At 41.4% G+C, this 20,699-nt stretch overlaps 1 protein-coding gene across 1 annotated transcript in view; it reads left to right on the forward strand.

Moving 5' to 3' along the window:
• RPS6KA5 (ribosomal protein S6 kinase A5) overlaps positions 1 to 20,699 on the forward strand; it is a 132,273-nt gene that overhangs the window by 86,312 nt on the left and 25,262 nt on the right. Inside the window, exons 6-8 of the mRNA XM_081097434.1 lie at positions 3,671 to 3,754; positions 6,304 to 6,407; positions 20,530 to 20,680. Of these exons, the coding sequence (XP_080953560.1) occupies positions 3,671 to 3,754; positions 6,304 to 6,407; positions 20,530 to 20,680 (339 nt within the window). The remainder of the gene's footprint in view (positions 1 to 3,670; positions 3,755 to 6,303; positions 6,408 to 20,529; positions 20,681 to 20,699) is intronic.

Raw genomic sequence — 20,699 nt, forward strand, 5'->3', positions numbered from 1 at the left:
TTCATTTTAATGATTTGACATACGAGTAATTTGAGTTACGAGCTCCGTCACAGAACAAATTAAACTCGTAAGTCAAGGCCCCACTGTAATTATGTATTATTTATTAACGTAGACACACATACAAAAACAAAAAACAAAACGAAACAGAAAAGCTAGCCCTGACTGGGTGGTTCAGTTTATTGGAGCATCATCCCAAAGGTTGTAGGTTCGATTCCGGTCAGGGCACATACCTAGGTTGTGGGTTCAATCCCCAGTTGAGGTGAGAACAAGAGGCAATTGATTGATGTTTCTCTCTCATATCGATGTCTTTCTCTCCCTGTTTCTCCCCCTCCCTCTCCTTTCCTCTCTCTCTCTCTCAAATCAATGAACATATCTTTGGGTGATGATTAAAAAAACAAACACAAAAAGCTAAAGTGAATTCAGAGAGAGCTGGAAGGTGGAGGAAATATCTTCTAGCATTTAGTGTGGTTCTCAGCTCCCTCTCTGTCAAGACAATAAAGAACTGAGCTGCATAGTTCTCATTGTCAGAAAAGTAAGACACGGGAAGTCTTTCTGGCACTAATCAATGAAATCTGTATGATTCATACCCTTTGTACACTAATCTTGTGAATATCTAGTGTTTTAAAGAAGAGAGTACAGATTTTCATAACTTTCAGTTTGTGAAATGTAATGATTGTCTCATACTTAGAAGGAAATACAGTTTCAAAATGGTGTTTCCTATAAATGAAAATGTATATGTATTTGCTAAAAAGAGTACTTTCTAAATAAAAATCTAGAAAGTCAATAAATCAAAACCCATTATCTTTTTACTCACAAACCAGTTTAGAGAATTTTTTTTTCTGTATAACTAAACTTGATGTAGCATATAATGTTTTGTGTGTTTTTTAAAATCCTCACCTAAGGATATGTTTTACTGATTGTTTTTTTTTTTCTTTAGAGAGAGGGAAAGAGGGTGAGAGAGAGAGAGAGAAAGAGGGTGAGAGAGAGAGAGAAAGAGAGAAACATCAATCAGTTGCCTCCCGCATACACCCCGAGCTGGGATGAAATGCACAACCTGGGTATGTGCCCTGACGGGGAATCCAGTATGCAACTTTTCAATGCATGGGAGACACTCCAACCAACTGAGCCACATTGGCCAGGGCTTAGCATATAATGTCTTAAAGGTGTCTTAAAAGTATAAAGATAAATACTATGGCTTAGTAATATTTATGTGTTTTTCTATGTCATCTACATAGTGATGTTTGCCTAATATCAAAAAAAGGGTTATTACATAGTAAATAGCATATTAACTAAAACCATGCTTAAGTTTTATGAAGTTTGTTTTTTTAAAAAGTAATTTTCTATTTTTTTTAATAATTCAGTGAACAGATTACTGCTTTTTAATACATTTTTCCTGTATAAATAAGCATGTGTAACAAAATGTTAAAAATTATTTATTACTTTTTATACACAAGTTTATATGAAATACGTTTTATTTGGCTTTATTCTTTCCAATAGTTTGATAAAAAATTAACATTTGGTATTGAAATGATAAAGCAGAGAGTTAATGACATTTGACATATGATTTATATTAGCTATCCAGTAGCACTCTGCCAGCTAAACAAAAATTTTTTTTCAGATCTATGCATAATGGAATTATTTCTTTTAGTTTCTAGGTGAATAGTAATCTTTCAGTTTACATAGCACCTAAAAAGAAATAAATGAACTATAGAACATATTTTATTTTTGTTTATATATATGTGTGTTTTAATTAAGTATTAAGTAGTTTTAATACATTTATTATTACAGTGTTTAAATAAATTTATTACATTCATTATCTCTGGGCTTAACTTTTAGCCAACAGAATAGGGGACTTCTACCACTTCGATAGCATTGCTAGAATGGAGTTCTTTCCATTAAAAAATGGTAAATAAGAGGAATGCTTCTTTTTCTTAACCTTTGTTAGTGAAAGAAGAGGAAAGTATAAATTGAAGAGCTTGCTCTAAAATAATTTTTAAAAAGTATTTTAATGGCACCAAAGTGCCTTTAAAAGTTTCAGATATAGCCATACAAATGTGTATTATTAAAGAGGAATTCTTTATCCCCGTTTAACATATCTGCATTAGTTTAATTCTTTTTATGTTGGGATGAGTCTGACACAGTTGGTCATTTTTTAAATGGCTTCAGTTTCTTAAATTAATTTTTAGCGTGCTATATAAAATTAGTCCTTTTTAAAATTCTACAAAGGAGAAACAACTTTCTTTAAGAGAAAATCTTCCTTTATTTACTTAGAGTTTTGTTACTCCTCACCTGAGCATATTTTTTCATTGGTTTTCAGAGAGTGGAAGGGAAAGGGAGAGACAGAGAAACATCGATGTGAGAGACACATCGATTGGTTGCCTTCCGCATGTGCCCTGACCAGGATGGAGATCAGCCTGCAGTGAAGGTACATGCCCTTGACTGGAATCAAACCCAGGACCCTTCAGTCCAAGGGCCGATGTTCTATCCACTGAGCCAAACCAGCTAGGGTGAAAAAAGCTTTAAAAACAGTTTGTTCATCATCACTAAACATTCTGATTTCAGTGCCAAACTAGACAAGATGGTGAGGTAGGAAAATTTCCTTCTTTTTTATCTTTAGGTTTAGTATTCCCTTTCTTAGCATTTGGCCTCCTCCCCCCTCCAAGTTTTCTAGTGTTCTCCCAGTCTTGCCTATCCTATATAATAAAAGCCCAGCGACCATAACGGCAGAATGACCAGAATGACCGCTCAACCAGTCACTATGAGATGCACTGACCACCTTTTGGTCCTTTTCCCTGACCTGGCAGGCTCTGATTGCCGATGGCAAATGGGGACCCAGGGTGGGTGGTGGGGGATGCGGGCGGCACCAGGCCAAGGCCCCCACCCCAACGGTAGCCCCACACACCGCGGGCGACCTGCGGTGAGGATGGGGCTGACAAGCGGGCAGGAACAGCCGACCTCTCAGTCCCTCCCCCGGCCATCAGGCACCTATCACCAGATGGGAAATGGGGAACCGGGGTGGGTGGCAGCAGAGGGCGGGACTGGCGAGTGGGCAGAATGGGCCGAACTCTTGCGCCCCCCCCCCCCCCCCCCCGGGCCCCACAGGCTCCAATCACTGCCGATGGCGAACGGGGAACCAGGGTGGGTGGTGGCGGAGGGCGGGGGGCGGGGCCGGCAGCTGGGGAAGATGGCCCTGATCGCAGGCTAGGCCTAGGGACCGTACCCGCGAACAATTTCATGCGCCAGGCCTTTAGTGTGGAAATATAAAGTCATCCATAGTAAAGTATTAGACAGTTCATGTTATCTTACTTGGACTGTTTATAGTCTTATAGAAAAGAATGGTTAAAGAAACCAATAATTAAAATCTGTGCACATAAAGAAAAGAAGAAGAAGAGTGAATGATTGGATTCCTCAGTGGATGGTGGTTGCACGGGAGAATGAATGGTGGTGGGTTTCAGGCATGGGAAATCTTCCTTTATCCAGGACTCATACTGTGTAAGTGCTGGTCTATCCTGGTGAGAAAAGGGTCTGTCTAGTAGATTCTGCCATTATGTTCCTTTGTTGTACATTGTAATTAATCTCAATCATTGACATGTATTATGAACCTTCTCTTTTTGTCACTCGTCATACCAGCTTGAAATCAAATCCCCTTTTGTTTGATTGTTTGTTTAAGGCTGAAAGAGCATATTCGTTTTGTGGCACTATTGAATACATGGCACCAGATATCATCAGAGGAGGAGATTCGGGGCATGACAAGGTATGTTCTATTTTTGACACTTTTTAATATATCTCAATAAAATATATATGAGAATCCTCGTTTATAACTTAGGTATAATCTCTTCAACAGTCTCATTCTGGTGGTGTCTTATTTTTACTTTTTCTCTCCTTTGCTTTGTGTACATGAACACATCATGATATCTAGTGTTTAGAAGGAAAAAGATAATAGAAATAGATTTCCCTTTTTTTAGGTTTTATTGGTGAGGATAATTTTTGTTTTATAGGATAACTCTAATAGAAAGAAACCTCAAAAGCAACTAATTCAAATAAGAATCTGTATCTTGAGCAAAGCACCAGTAACTCTATTTAAAACAAAAATCATTCATTTTCTGTTGCATGGGACCTGCTCTTTGAGGACACAGCTGAGCCACAATGCAATACAGAGATGTCTGTGAATGCATGAACTGTCCACTGTTCCTGTCGGAGTCACGCTGGATGGTTTTGGACAGTGCTTATTGGCATTATTGATTTTTGTTAGGAAAATATATGGGACATATAATTGACTGTTTCACCTTAGGTTAATATTTGCTTTCTAAGAGATCATTGAAAAGGGAATCTTTCCTGCTTTCTTATTCCCAGTTTCTGCTTTTAACTTTGTAGAAATACTGGAGACTTTCTTTTTTTTTTAAATATATTTTATTGATTTTTTACAGAGAGGAAGGGAGAGGGATAGAGAGTTAGAAACATCGATTAGAGAGAAACATGGATCAGCTGCCTCCTGCACACCCCCTACTTGGGATGTGACCACAACCAAGACACATGCCCTTGACTGGAATCGAACCTGGGACCCTTGAGTCTGCAGGCTGACGCTCTATCCACTGAGCCAAACCGGTTAGGGCTGGAGGCTTTCTTGATTATCTCTTCAACAGAAATAATCATTGTAACAATGCTTGGAGAAAGAAAATAATCCTTTTTAATAAAGCATTCAAGATAGTCTAAGTTTGTTTTCCTAAGTCCTCTAAACAGCTTAATTTTTTCCTCCTCACTTTCCTTTGTATGTGCAAAATGAAGGACATGAAGAGGCTTTCTAAGTAGTTATGCTATAAAATCTAGGTCACATATTTTTTCTGTCTGTATTACCTGTTCAGTTCTCTTTTTTAATACTTTTGCTTTATTAATAACTTTCTCCAAATAGGGATTCTGACTATTTTTTGCTTTTCACTGTCCCCTTTTCCACATCCCGTTTCAAACCCCACATATACAGTCTAACTGTCTTAAATGTGGAGAATATTTGCTAATGACTTACCATATATTTAAAGCCTATTCTTCAAGTTTTCACATCTTAGTGTAGAGCCATATCAATTTAAGAGCCTGGTTTCAAATCAAAAGGCAGAACATTCTGAGGTTCCTGACTCAGATGGCAGTAAAACTGCTTGTATAAAGAAAAGAATTAAATTGCTGTTTTAGTTCATGTCAAGGCATTCTTTGAAACTATTGGGAAATTTGGTTGGCCTTTATAACTATGAAAATTTTTAAATTACCTTCTAAGACCTACTGGGACCAATTTGTAGGAAAGAAAACCTTATATTATTCCTAGGATTGCTACATACCTGAGGTCCAGAATACAGCGAGGTCAGTGGGAGTTCATGGAACACCTTGATGACTTCGGGTTAAATGAGATATAATGTATACCACGTGCTCCTTGCCGTGCCAGGCTGGCACTCACTCTTGTGCTTTCAGTCTGCCTCAGCCTGTTTTCTGTGTCATTGCTCTGAATCTTCCTTAAAGTATCTCTAGGCTCATACATTTTGCATCATTTTTCTGAATGAAACCTTACCCTTCAAATTTGGAAGCAGAGAGTTTAAAACTTTAGCATCCAGATAATATCTCATTGGCATAAGCTCTTATATTCAACTGTTATTGAAATCTTGATTTGCATAATTATAAAAGAAATAATTTTCAGTATATCAATATTCTTTAAATTATGTGTAATTTGTTGTGTTCTCAGTTCAGATAACTACACATATAAATTGGTTTCCAATTTAGATCACATTTTGTTTTACATTATTTAAAATCTCATCATGCTTCCTACAATGAAGACTAGCTTTATATGATAGGTTCTATAAGAGGAATTGATTAGGTGGTTATTTCTGTTTTATTTCTGTTCTTTGACTTGTAAGTAATTGTATAATATTTATTGGAGCTGAATAATTAATAAAAATGATAAGTGGTAAAAAAAATGATAAGTGGTACTTTCCCCCCATCTATATCATAAATCCAAAGATTTCACTTACTTAAGATTTTCAAAATTTATTTTAAATTAAAATTTTTATTTTTAATTAACCAAAGTGAAACCATTACTATTTATAAAATAACTAGAACGCATTTAAATTTTGTACTGAGGATACCTGGATATTTGTTCTCTAAATGTCTTGCATGAGCTAATTTAATACTCCTTGCACAAAAAGCTATGTACAAAATCTTTTTCTCAAAATATTTGCCAAATATACAGCTTTATTTTGTTCATTTTTCTTTCTTATAAATTACATGTTAGTTAATATTCTATCAAATGAAATTGCTATTTTGTAGGCAGTTGACTGGTGGAGTTTAGGTGTCCTAATGTATGAACTACTAACTGGAGCATCTCCTTTCACTGTGGATGGGGAGAAGAATTCCCAAGCTGAGATATCTAGGTAAGACTTAAACAAAATAAAATCAATGTATTGTTACCTCAGAGGAACTCATCCAATTTCTGTAATTCGGCTTATGGAAAAAAAAATAATTTAAAAAAATTGGGATAGACAAAATTAGGTTTAAGTAGTTAATTTCCATTTAAAATCATATAGGATGTAGATATATAACCTTTATATTTTTTTATATTTTATGTGCGCGGATTGATCTTCTGTTTCATAGGGAGAGTGTCATGATTTTTGTGTATTCCAAAGCACTTAGCATATTGTCTTGATACATGATATATTGAAGTTTATTTGATGGACACTTTCTTCCCACTGTATACATATTATAATTTCTTTGTGACTTTAACATAAATAGTGATATTTTTTAGCTCATGTATAGAGGCTCAATAGAAACAAATACCATAAAATCACCCTCTTGTAGATTGCCATAGCATTATTCTATTCCTTTCCTTCATAGCAGTTATCACAATTGCATTGTTACATTTTCGTTTATAATTATTTGATTAATGTCTGTATGTCCCACTAGATTGTAAGCTCTGTGAGAGCAAGGGCACTTCTGGCTTTGATCCTAGCATTGTATGCTCAGGTGCCAGCCAGCACAGTGCTTTACTATGCAGAATTCAATACATACTTTTGGAATGAAATGAATTAATGAACAAATAAACAACAGTGATAAAACATTCTACTAATTACTAGTTATGTTTTTGTCCTGTTCTTGAATTTTACAACTTTGAGAGCAGATTTGACATTAAAAATTGAGACTTCCACTTATCAAAATGGAATAACAAGAACCGAATTTAGTTTTCTGCCTGAAACAGTTTTTAAAATGAGCAAAATATCTGAAAGAACAATCTTGAAGATATTGACTATCTAGCAGTGAAGGACAGTGAACAATGAGAGATGGAAAATCTATGAGGTGAGCCCTATTATTGCCCAGCTTACTGCCTTGAGAGTGTCCAGGCTACAGCGCAGGGAGAATTGAGGTGGAGCTGAGAATCGAGGAAGACAAAGGCAGCGAGAGTTTGAGGCAGAGTGTCAGAGAGGAGAAAGCTGCAGAGAGAGAAGTTCCAAACTTTGCAGAAGTATTCATTCAGTGAAGTAGCGAGAAGCACACAGTGCAGGAACTACTCAGTATAGTGAAGATGCTGTTTCTCTCCCAGTTGATCTATAAATTCACCACAATCACAATCCCAGCAGACTTTTCTTTTATTTATTTACTAGAGGCCTGATGCACGAAGATTCGTGCAAGAATGGGCCTTCCTTCCCCTGGCTGCTGGCACTGCCTTCGCACCGCCTTTCAGCCTTCCCACGCTGCCCAGAGGCCCAGAGCGGCTGGGGTGGTGTGGAACACCTGCATCATCGCCATGGCGATGACACAAGCGTCCTGCCCCGGGCCGCTCAGCGCCTACCTATGCAAATTAACCCACCAACTTTGTTGGGTTAATTTGCATACTCCTGATTGGCTGATGGTGTCACGAGGTACAGTCAATTTGCATCTTTCTCTTTTATTAGTGTAGCTTTTTTGCTGGACATTGACAACCTGGACCTAAAATTCATATAGAAATGCAGAGAACCAGGAATAACTAAATCATCTTTGAAAAAGTAGTCCAGAGTTGATTTAAGTCTTTTAAGCTATAATACTTAAAAGGACACTGGTGTTTGTATCAAGATAGACAAATATTCAATGAAATAGAATAGAAAGGCCAGAAATAGAACCGCACAGATATAGGCAACTGATTTTTCCCCCAAAGGTGCGAAGTCAATTTGGTAGAGAAAAGATACTCTTTTCAATAAATGATGCTGGAACCATTGGCTACCATAGGAGTGGGGGTGAGGGGAAGAAATGAACTTTTATAAATACATTCCACCATATAGGAAAATAAACTAAAAACGATCATTGACCTAAATGTAAAACCTAAAACTATAGAATTTCTGTAAGAAAACATAAAGGAAAACCCTTATGACCTTGGGTTAGGTAAAGATTTCTTAGATACAACACAAAAAGTGCTATCCATACAAGAAAGCACTAATAAAGTAGACTTCATCAGAATTTCGGTCTTAAAAAGAAACTGTTAAGAGAATGGAAAGACAAGCCACAACCTGGGATAAAATTATAAATCAAATAAAAAACCCTTGAAACTCAAGGGGGAAAATCTCCATTTAAAAAAAAATGGGCAAAATATTGAAACAGACAGTTAACCAGTAAAGATCTTTGGGTGGCAAATAAGCACATGAAAGGATGACCAACATCGTTAGTTTTCAGGGAAATGCAACTAAACCACAATGAGATGCCACTGTATACTCACTGGAATGGCTAAAAATAGACTATCATAGGGCTCTCCAGAGCAACAGAAATAATGAGACATATAAAAGGAGCTTTATTATAAGGAATTAGCTCACACAGTTATGGAGGCTGAGTAGTTCCACGATCTGCCATCTGCAAGTTGGAGAACCAGGAAAGCCAGTGGTTCTGAGGTCAGAAGACCAGTGTCCCAAGTTAAGCTCTTTTTTTCTCTTTTCTATTCAGGCCCTAAAGGGATTGGATGGTGCCCGCCTACATTAAGGAGGGGATTCAAATGCGAATCTCAGGAAGAAACACCCTTACAGACACACCCAAAAATAACGTTTAATCTGGGCAACCTGTGGCCCAGTCATGTGACACTTAAAAATTAATCATTGCCGATTCACTCCTTGTCGGCTTGGCAGCCATATGCATCTCCTTCCAGGGTTAAGGAATCTTTTTTCTACCAAGGGCCATTTGAATATTTATAATATAAGTTGAGATCCCTACAAAATTATCAACTTAAAAATCAGCCTGCTATATTTGGTCAAGGATTTAATTAACTCACCCATAATGCCTTGGCAGGGTCACACCAAATGATTTCACGAGCCTTGTATGGTCCGTGGGCTGCATCATACTTACACCATACTTAATCTCCAGACAGAGATGGTGACAAGTCATAATTCCACCTGGTGCGGAACATGGTAAGACCAGTGAATTTCAGAAGCATGGTCCCATCATGCACTTCACTTGCTGTGAATTGAATTCCTTGATCAGAAGCAATGCTGTGTGGAATGTGTCTAGTCTAGTTAGAGTGAAACTCTGCCCTTTCCATAATGGCAGTAGCCAGTGTAGTCAATCTGCCACCGGGTGGCAGCCTGTTCACCTGGGGATTGATGCCGTATCGGGCATTCAGTATTGGTTTCTGCTGCTGGCAGATTGAGCACTCAGCAGTGGCCATTGCCAGGTCAGCCTTGGTGAGTCGAAGTCCATGTGTATCCTCCATCTCTGCCACCATGGCCGTTTTATTTATGAGCCCACTGGGTGGCAGTGGGGTTGACTGGAGAAAGAGGCTGACAGGTATCCACAGAACAGATCAGCCTATCCACTTGATTATTAAAATCCTCCTCTGCTGAGGTCACCCTTTGGTGAGAATTCACATGGGACACAGATGTCTTCATATATTTTCCCCATTCAGAGAGGTCTATCCATATACCTCTTCCAAGTATTGTTGTCAACCAGGCTTCCTTGTCACCAATTTTTCAATCATGTTCCTTCCAAGCCCCTGACCATCTAGTCAAACTGCTGGCTTTAATTGGTATAAAAGCACACATCTGGTCATTTCTCCAGTGCTCAGTGAACACGCAGGTGCACTGCTAAAGCTCTGCTCCCTGGAGATTTCCCCCACTGCTCTTCAGGGATGTTTCAGAAAGGGGATGCAGTGCTACAGCTGTCCACTCCGGTGGCACCTGCGTTATCATGCAGGACCATCGGTAAACTTGGCCTGAGTCTTCTCATTCTCTGTCATCTTATCATAAGGAATTTCCCATGAGGCTGGCACAGAGAAGGCAGTGTAGCAGGAGTGGGGACCATGGACATTTGGGCTACTTCTTTATGAAACTGACTTGTGCCTTCAGGGCCTGCTCCAGCCCAGTCTCATGTATACCACTTCCATTTGAGGATGGACTGTTGCTGTGCACTCCCAACTTTATAGCTTCATGCATAATGTATGGTGTATGATGGGTATCTCGGGCTGTATGAACCTTGGGGACCGTAGTTAAGTGTTTTAGTCTGTTAAAGCCCAGTAGCAGACCAGTAGCTGTTTCTCAAAAGGGGTGTCGTTATCTGCAGAAGATGGCAGGCTTTTGCTCCACAACTCTAGGGGCCTATGCTGCAGTTCACCTATCAGGGCTGCCAAGGCTCTGAACAGCACCCCTATCTGCCACTGACACCTCAAGCACCATTGGACCTGCTGGATCCTATGGCCCAAGTGGCAGAGCAGCTCAACCAGCAGCCTGGGCCTATTGCAGAGCCTTCTCTTGTTCTGGCCCCCATTCAACAGCAGGTTTTTGGGTCACTTGTTAAATGGGCTGGAATAACACACTCAAACGAGGACTATGTTGTCTGCAAAATCCAAAGAGGTTCACTAGGCGTTGTGTTTCCTTTTTGGGTGTCAGCGGGGTCAGATGCAATCACTCATCCTTCACCTCAGAAGGGATATCTTGATATTGCCCCACACCACTGCACCCCTAGAAATCATTAGGGTAGGAAGCCCCTGAATTTTGTTTTCCACCTTCTGACACACAAGGTCTTACCAATAAGTCTAGAGTAGTTGCTACTCCTTGTTCACTAGGTCCAGTCAGCATAAGGTCCTCAATATAATGGGCCAGTGTGATATCTGATGGAAGGGAAAGGTGATCGGGGTCTTCGAGAACTAAGTTATGATATAGGGTTGGAGGGTTGATATACCCCTGTGGTAGGACACTGCTGACCTTGCCAGCTGAAAGCAACTCCTTTTGTGGGCCTTACGAACAGGGACGGAGAAAAAGGCATATGCCAGGTCAACGGCAGCATACCCTGTACCAAGCAATGAAACCACATCTGGAACAGCAGCTGCATTGGACTCACCCCCTGGTTGAAACATATAAGCCACTGTCACTCTTCAAGATTCCTCTGTCTCCTGCCCAAGGCAAATAGGCGAATGGCATGGGGGCGTGGTGAGGCCACCACTCCTTCCTCTCTCAAGTCTTTGATGGTGGCTGTCATCTCGGCAACCCCCCAGGAATGCAGTACTGTTTTTGGTTTACTATGTTTCTGGCCAGAGACCGTTCTAATGGCTTCCACCCGGCCTTTCCAACCATAATTGTCCTCGCTCTCCAGGTCAGGGCACCAATGTGGAGATTCTGCCAGCTGCTAAGTATGTCTGTTCCAGTGCATTCTGGAACTACAGCAATAACCGCAGAATGGTTCAGGACCCACTGAATCCACTGTGAGATGGACCTGAGCTAAAACGCCATTGATCACCTGACCTCCACAAGCCCCTACTCTGATTGGTGGTGGGCCACAGTGACATTTGGGTCTCCTGGAATTAGTGTCAGTTCAGAACCAGTGCCTCATAATTCTTTTACATTCTGATTATTTCCTTTTTCCAGTGTCCAGTTAGTCTGGTACCAGGCCATAGGTCCCTTTGGGGTAGTCTGGGAGAAAGATTAACAGCACACATTTCCGGGCCCCTTTCTCAAACTGACCCACCCTCTTCATTCAGGAGGTACCGGGAAGGCAAACTGGCTCAGGTGTGGGAATTTTTTTGAGGGACAGTTGACTGGGAGGAGTGCAAGGTTGATGACAAAGGGACACAGGAAACTCTGGCAGGTGATGGGTATGTTCATGATCTTGACTGGTGATGGCTTCACAGGTGTACACATGCATCAAAGCTGATCAAGTTGTCTACTTTGTATGTGGGAAGTGTGTTGTACATCAATTCTACTTCAATTGAAAATTTTAAATGAACCTTTTACAGGAAAGATTAGGAAGTACATATAAATAATTTCTTGCTGTCCCAGCTAGTTAATACCAAGTTAAGGGATAGGACTATTTCTTGTTAAATTCATAGTTAAAATGATCAATTATTAAAAATATTAAATATGACTTGGCTTATTTTAAATGGGCTTTTTAATGGTTTGAAAATGTTTCAGAATTTCATAAAACCTTGGCTACAGTCTTGAGAATTTGGGTCCCTTTGCAAGGTCATACCTGTCACGGTGACAGGTGCAAAGGGTGGGCTTAACCTGACAGCATTAAGTAGTGGCTCCTCTGAGTGAGTCCCCTCATCTGGATCCCATGACACAAGCAATCTTCTTTGTGATTTTTCTCTCCAGCACAGCGCTGCCTGCAGAGAGATAGTATATTGTTGGTTGTGATGGCAGGAACATTCTGAACCAACTGTTGTTCAAATTTAAATTGCTCTTAACTGCCTTTAGCTCAATCAGTTGGCGTTCAGGTTTTAGAAAGAGAAAGAGAGCCTGTGTCAGATTCTTGAAATCTTAAAACTAGAGCAGATTTTTCAAGAATTCAGATAGGATTTTCCCTTTAATTAATCAATTACTCACTTTGTCATGTTAATAGTTTGTTTAAAACCTGGTGTTAACTTATGGTTCCATGGTTTTCTGTGGCATTTATTTCTTGTTCCTGAAATTTATAAACAATGCGACAACTACGTTATCTTACGTTACCTTTCCCTTTCAAGATAATCCTTCTGATTTTCTTTTCTGGTGTAAAATCTTTCAGTCTGTTCTTTTTAAAATAATGTATCATTGTCTTATCCCCAAATGTCCTAATTAACTGGGGCTTTTCCTCATCATTTAGTTCTTTCATTCCTTAATGATTGTGATCTTCCCTGAACTCTGCATATTTTTTATAGTTTTTACTTGAGATGTTTCAAAATAATAGATTTTCCAAGTTATCTGCTTGCCTATTGTTGTCTACAGGTAGCCTAAAATCAGAACAAGATTGTTTTTCTGGTCCATCAAATTACAAAGTAAAAGAATTTAGAATGAGAATAAAACCTTCTCAGTGATGTAAGAATCCTTCATCAGTGTCCCGGATAGTCATCTCCTCTGTCTGAGTACCGTCGATGAATGGGCGGCATGATGTATAGGCATTTTCAAGGAAGCCCCTTCAACAGAACATCTTAGTGGTATAGAAGTTCTCCCCACTTAAAATAAGTGGAATCACCTTCCTCTAACCTCTGCATGTCAGTCCTGGTTCTGTCCTCTGAAAACAGAGGGAAGTTCTGTTGTTTCTCCCAGACGTTGCTTTAGGTATTTGAAAGTAGTTTTACCTAGGGTTCCCTTTCTAGTTTTCTTACCGTTTATATGAAATCATTTCCCGACTCCTATCTTGGTACCATTTTGGACCATACTAAATTGACAATATTATAGATTTGAATGATTGCTCTTTAGCTTTCTGTGAGTCTCTATTTTTTTATTAAATATATTTTAATTTATTTTTTGAGCGTGAGAGGAAGGGAAAGGGAGAGAGAGATGGAAATATCAATGAGAGAGAACATCAGTCAGCTGCCTCCTGCACACCCCTCACCGGGAATCAAGCCTGCAACCCAGGCATGTGCCCTGACTGAGAATTAAACCATGACCTCTTGGTGCCTAGATTGAAGTTCAACCACTGAGTCACACTGGCTGGGCTCTTATTTTTATTTCTTTTCTTACAAATGTGTTTCCTACTAGCTTCTGTTGCCTTGTGTAGAACTTCTGTTACGGTGTATGTTACTGCTGCACGGGGAGGTGTCCACCCATCCAGTAACTGGGACTTCCTTTGATTTTTCTGCCTGCCCCTCCAAGCACATGCCCTGCACTTGGCTGGAGCTTTGTAAAACATGATGATTGAATATTCCTTCACCTAGGAACCAGGACACAGAGCTTCTGTTTGTGGCTCTTCCATCATCTCTGACAGGGTTGTTTGTCTCACTTTCTCTGCCTTTGAAATGTAGAAAATGTTTGCCAAGAAATATTTATTTGGTCCCTCATTTTCTATCAATAAGGTATGCTTTCTTAATATGTTCATTGTACTATTATAAACATAACGTTATTAAATTCAGGTCTAAGTGGTATCAAAATAATATTAAACAAAAGTTCTAATTGTGCTATTTAGGTCAGGGGTTGGCAGACTACAGCCCTTGGGCCAAATCCATTCTGCTGCCTATCTTCTGAGGGTGGCCTCTGAGCTAAGAATGGATTTTAGCAGCTCCCCCTCTTGGGAGCACAAGGTGCCTTTCTGACTCCCTTTCCTCCCCCCAGGCGCCTTAGCTTTACCTTTCTCCTAAACTCCAAGGACCCTTCTTTTGCCTCTGTAACTTTTTAAATTTTCTCTTACAGTTTAGAAAAAAAGAGAATGGATTTTATATTCTTAAATAGTTGAAAAAGTCAAAAGATGAACAGTATTTTGTGGCATGTGAAAATTACATGAAAGTGGGATTTCAGTGCCCACAGGAACATTTTATCAGAACACAGCCGTGCTCCTTCATTTGCTGTCATCTCTGGCTGTGTTCCTGCTACCGCCAAAGGGTTGAATAGTTGCCACAGAGACCGTATAGCTCTCCCAGCCTACAGTATTTATTGCCTGGCCTTGTATTAGTTATCCATTATCCATTGCCAGGAAACAAATGACCTAAAAACACTTATTATCTCAGAGTTTCTGTGGATCAGCTTCGCTAAGTCCTCTGCTTCAAGGTCACTCCTAGGCTGCAAAGTGTTGGCTCAACTGGGAAAGGAGCCGCTTCCAAGCGCATGGGTTGTTGGCAGGATTCGGTTCCGCAGGTTTGTTGGACTAAAGCCTCATATCCTCGCTGGCTATTGGCTGAAGACCACCTTCCATTCCTTGCCGTGTTGGCCTGTCCAACATGGTAGCTTGCTTCTTCAGAGCATGCAAGCTAGGAAGGCAGTAGAGGGAGTCTGCTAGGAAGATGGCATTTTTAAACTGATCATGAAAGTGGCAGCATGTCATCTTTCTTGTTGATGTTGGGTAGGAGACAGTGGTTATTGGGGACCATCTGAGAAGTCTGTCTACCATGTGTCCTTTACAAAAGGTTTAGGTGATTAATTTATTTGTCCTCCCAAGATGTGCTTTCTTTTCAGGTGATTATTTTAATACATTGATTTTGCATGTGATGATACAATATTCTAAAACAAAATCTAGCAGTAATTTGTTGAATTTTTACATTTTATCCGTGTTAATTACTCAATAACACCTTGAATTAGCTCATCTGTATATATAAAAGCCTAAGCGACCATTTGACTGGTAGCTATGACATGCACTGACCACCAGGGGGCAGATGCTCTGACTGGTAGGTTATCTTGCTGCTGGGGTTCAGCCAATCTGGACTGGGCGCACACCCTGGAGCCTTCCTGTGGACCCTCCCCGGCCCTGATCATGCACCGGTGGGGTCCCTTGGCTTGGCCTGCACCCTCTCGCAATCCGGGACCCCTCAGGGTATGTCAGAGAGCCACAGGCCAGGCCAAGGGACCCCACCAGTGCACGAATCCATGCACTGGGCCTCTAGTTTGTAATAAAAAATTTTTTCTGTTTATAGATGTGTTGCTTTCAGAGTTATATATAGAGTAATTACAATATTACTGTATCTTACCCTCTTTTAAAAGATTATATTTCCTTTTTCCTTGGATTTCTTATCCTTCTTACGTCTTTATGATCAAATCCTTTATTGGCATATTTTAAGAAGCCTTCTCGATTCCCAAGGTACTATTCAATTTTTTCTCTTCTTCCTCATTTTAGGTATTATGTACCCAATAGCAACATCTGTGTTCCCAGGGTTTTTTGGGGTTTTTTTTCTGCTGGTTACTCCCAAATCTATTAATGTGTGTCACAGTAGCTATTCATCTACACATTATTCCACACGAACCAATTGTGGTAGCTGGAGACTAGAGTGAAATGACCCTCCCTTGGTACTCATATTCTTCAGCCTTCTTTTTCTTGTTTTTCATCATCCTTTAGATCCATTTACGTCTGCTTCACTCGCATATGGGGTAGAGCTGGATCATACTGTATTACTCATTTGCCCTCTGAAGCACTCTCTAGGATGGTGAAGGGTTTAGAGCCCCAAATGAAACACAGGGCAGAAATTTGACTTAGCTTTCTAGCAGGACACAGGTGGGGAAGCAGAGTGAATCAGCATGACAACATCAAACACGGCTTCATCAGGGTCCTGCCTACCGCCTCGGCCTGGTCTCCCTGCCCAGAAAGGCACGCTTGGCCATTAGCGATGAGATCAAGTGGGTGGGTGCGGACTACCCCAGCATGGGAAGCTCAACATGGAAACAGCATCGTATGGCTCCCATGAGCGCAGCTGCCAAGCCCCCACATGGACACCTTGGGGATAAGAGATAACACACAGTTTGCTGGAAGTATTTTAACAGCCCTGGGCCAGACAACCTTCAGGGCTTACGTGCCTCCCCCCACCTCTCCGGCCAGGTGCAGGTCACCTCTCGGGTTATTTCACAAAAACCAGGCATGGCTGACATTTCACATTGATGTGATTCATCCATTTCAAGGAAACTGTGTAAGAAGGTAAACCCAAGGTCATCTTCCTAGGAGAAAAGGTTTAAGCCTGCTAGGAGCCCTCTCTCTCTACTGCCCCACCCCAATTTCTGCTTCTCTTCCTGGCATGAGTGTCCTACCAGGAACAGGCTGAGGAGACCCCGGGGCACTCATTTACCGCCACATCGAGGAGGAATCTCTTGCGTGGCTCCTGCTCTCACTGCTCCGAGCTGGGGTGGTGGTGCCTCATCGTCTGCAAGGCTCTACTGCTGCTGGTTCTGGCCATCTTATTTTCACTTGGGAAAGGCGAGGACTTGGGGCTGCCATACTGTTCTCCATGTTCCCTCAGCATGTTTTCAACGGGAATTCCTTCAGATTTCTACTCAGTTTCTTCCCAACCTGATCCCTGCTTCGTCCAAATCTAGAACTCTAGTTGCCTGCACCTGCCACCCACCCTGGTTGTATGCATTCTGTGTGTCCTGGGTGTACACAGGTCTCCTTCTGCTCCCCCTCCAGTTCTGGCATCTCGGTGGGCCATCCCTGTTTTCAGGCGCTCACTGCTCTCTCAGAGCCCCTCCTTTTGTGGCTGAACCCACCATGGGTCCACATGACTGACCACTTCTTTACCCAGTTGCTGGGAGCCGGTCCATCCTTGCTGTTTCAAGGGACCTGGCATATATAGCATACTGTTCTTAATATGTTTGCTCCCCTTAGCGCTGTGTGTTTTAACCAAGGTCACCTCTCCGAGAAAGGTTGTTTCCCCAGGTAGGAATTTTTCCCTGAAGTCAGGGAGGGGATGCCTCTCCTAGAAAGGTTGTTTCCCCAGGTAGGAATTTTTCCCTGAAGTTAGGGAGGGAATAAAACCCCTCAACTAAGTGCCAGGCGGGTAATTAATCACTTTAACTATGAACAATCATGCTTAAGCTACATAATCTTTACTCCCTGGAATGGAGATAAGAAACGCCCTAACCTTTGTAATAGAGATTGATAGGATTGAATCAACTGGTATAAATACAGATGTAATAAGACAGCAAGACACAGAACTTAGGAGACAGAAAGAAGACAGCACCTACACAGAACCTACAGACAGAAGAACTTCACTGGAGAGAACATGGCAAAAGATCCTGGACTGAACCTGACGACAGAAATTGGCAAGAGAACCTGACTAGAACCTGGTGACTGAACCTGGCTGGAGAACCTGGACAGAACCTGGCTGGAGAACCTAGCGAGGGAACATGGCTACAGAACCTGGCTGGAGAATCTGGAGAACCTGGCTGGAGAACCTAGCAAGAGAACATGGACACAGAACTTGGCTGGAGATCCTAGCCAGAACTTCGCTGGAGATCCAGACCAGAACTTGGCAGGAGACCCTGACAAGAGAACCCGGCTATGATGATCAACTGAACGCTGCCTCCATGTCATTCCTTCTTCGCCGACTCCGTCCACACCTTTGGGGACCCCTGGACCCGCTGGGGTTGGACCCCGGCACCCAGTGACCAGCACGGAGTCGGCTTGCAGTCAATGGCAGATGACTGGGGTTGAGGAAGTAATAGTCTAGAACAGTGATGGCGAACCTTTTGAGCTCGGCGTGTCAGCATTTTGAAAAATCCTAACTTAACTCTGGTGCCGTGTCACATATAGAAATTTTTTGATATTTGCAACCATAGTAAAACAAAGACTTATATTTTTGATATTTATTTTATATATTTAAATGCCATTTAACAAAAAAATCAACCAAAAAAATGAGTTCGCGTGTCACCTCTGACACGCATGTCACAGGTTCGCCATCACTGGTCTAGAATCAGAACCTCAGAGGATGTCAGTCCAGGGCTCATAGAAGAATGCCCGCAGCCATGTGTCTTTATTCTGATCCTCTTGCACAGCACATTCCTACGTGCGGAGCAGAGGCACATTCAAGGTGGGGAAATGGAAAAGGCACTGCTTGTTTTTCCCTGAGGACAGGGCTCCCGGTTTCTCTGTCAGACACGCGGGCGCCTGATCTGAGGGGAGGATTGTCTCTGATGCTGAAAATCCTGCCGAGCAGTGAGCAATGGAAGAATGTAAAGAATTGAGATGAAAAGAGGGCGCTGCTCATTTTTTCACTTGTTCTACCGTCATCCCCTACATTCTCCAGATGGAGTGCTAGAAATTGAAGTAGCTTTGCAATGAACAGCACTGCTGGAGTTTTTAGTAAAAATTTACAGTTCCACTGTTGTTTTACAGATTCTCAGAGGCTACCTGCTACAGTCTCCACTTATGGAAGTACTAGAGGCCCGGTGCACAAATTCATCCACCATTGGGGTCCCTCGACCTGGCCTGCGGGATCAGGCTGAAACTGGCTCTCCAACATCTCCCTCGGGGTTCTGGATTGTAAGAGGGCACAGGCCAGGCCGAGGCACCCCAGCAGTAAGCTCACGTACCAGTTGGAGCACCTGCCCCCTGGTGGTCAGTGCACGTCATAGTGATTGGTCAACTGTCTGCTCCCTGGTGGTCAGTGCACCTCATAGCAAGTGGTTGAGCAGCCTTCGCATGTCATTAGCATATTATGCTTTGATTGGTTGAATGGCTGACCGGACTACTGGGCACATAGCATATTAGGCTTTTATTATATAGGATAGCAGTAGCTCATTTTATCAAGCATTTGCTGTGCTCCGTGCTGTGCATCCTATCTTAGCTCATTTAAACGCCGTAATACCCATTTCAGGTAGATAATGTTATTATCCCCATTTTACAGTTGATAAAATCAAGATACAAAGAGATGAACTGCCTCAAGGTCACACAGCCAGTAAGCAGCAGAACTTGTTTAACTCTGAGAGTGAACTCAGTCTGGCTGCAAAGTCCATGTTCTTACCACACTGTACTGTCTTATAAACTTACCTGTTTTGACCCATAACTTATTTGTATTTTAATGCACAACAGGGGGCATTTTTGTAAACCCAAATAATGAATAACTGTGTATTTCCATGATTGTGTTAAGCTTCTTAAATTCTATGTTCCTTCCACTCTTTCTTTCTCATGAAATTATTGATCTGCTTTTCAGGGGGGCAAAAGTACATTTATTTGGTTGGATTGTTCTCTTCTGTGCCCTTAGAATAAATTCAGATATTTCATCAAGGGGCTGGATTATCTTCATTTTTTACTTTCCAGAATAAGGAGCAGACTTGACTGTGCCCTTGAGTGGCACTTGCCTTCCAGAGCTTGCCTGTCTGTTTCATGTGGTAGGAAGTGAAGCAGAAGCCCGGGTTGTTCAGATATCAAGAGCAGAGCCACATCAGGTGGTCTGACGCCCCACCCCGCCTGTCTTCCTCCTGCTGCACTCCCGCTGGCCCTTCTGTTTGCTGGATGCAGGGAAAGACAGGAGAGGCGGGTATGGTTCACAGCTTCGTTTTTCCTTTCAAATCGGGATACTGAACTCACTTCCCTGAATTTATTAAGAGTTGCTTCCATTGTGAAATCTTTCATCGTAGGGTTTAGTCCATAGGTAGGTGGTCTTGTCTGGCCCCAAGGTCTTGTCTTTTCATTTCTTCCCAATTAAATATTTGGGTGATGGCTTCGTGTTGGGATTGATTTATATTGAAAAAGGATCCAGTACATTTTGTTTCTGCTTGCTAAGTTTCAGAAATTTGATTTCATATTTTAAATATCCTTGTGTATGTTTTTCACATTTGTTCAATTCCCAAGTGCATTGTGCGCTTCTTGTTTCTGCTAAGAATACCGTCACTATCACTTCGTCCTCTGATTGTTTTAACCACAAGTTTTATCTGCCTACAGGAGAATATTAAAAAGTGAGCCTCCGTACCCCCAAGATATGAGTGCTTTAGCTAAAGACCTAATTCAGCGTCTTCTGATGAAAGATCCTAAGAAAAGATTGGGATGTGGTCCGCGTGATGCAGATGAAATCAAAGAGCATCTCTTTTTTCAGGTGAAAGTGATTGAGCAGA

The sequence above is a fragment of the Myotis nattereri genome (assembly GCF_964212035.1).
Source record: "Myotis nattereri genome assembly, chromosome: 1".
Lineage (NCBI taxonomy): Eukaryota > Metazoa > Chordata > Mammalia > Chiroptera > Vespertilionidae > Myotis > Myotis nattereri.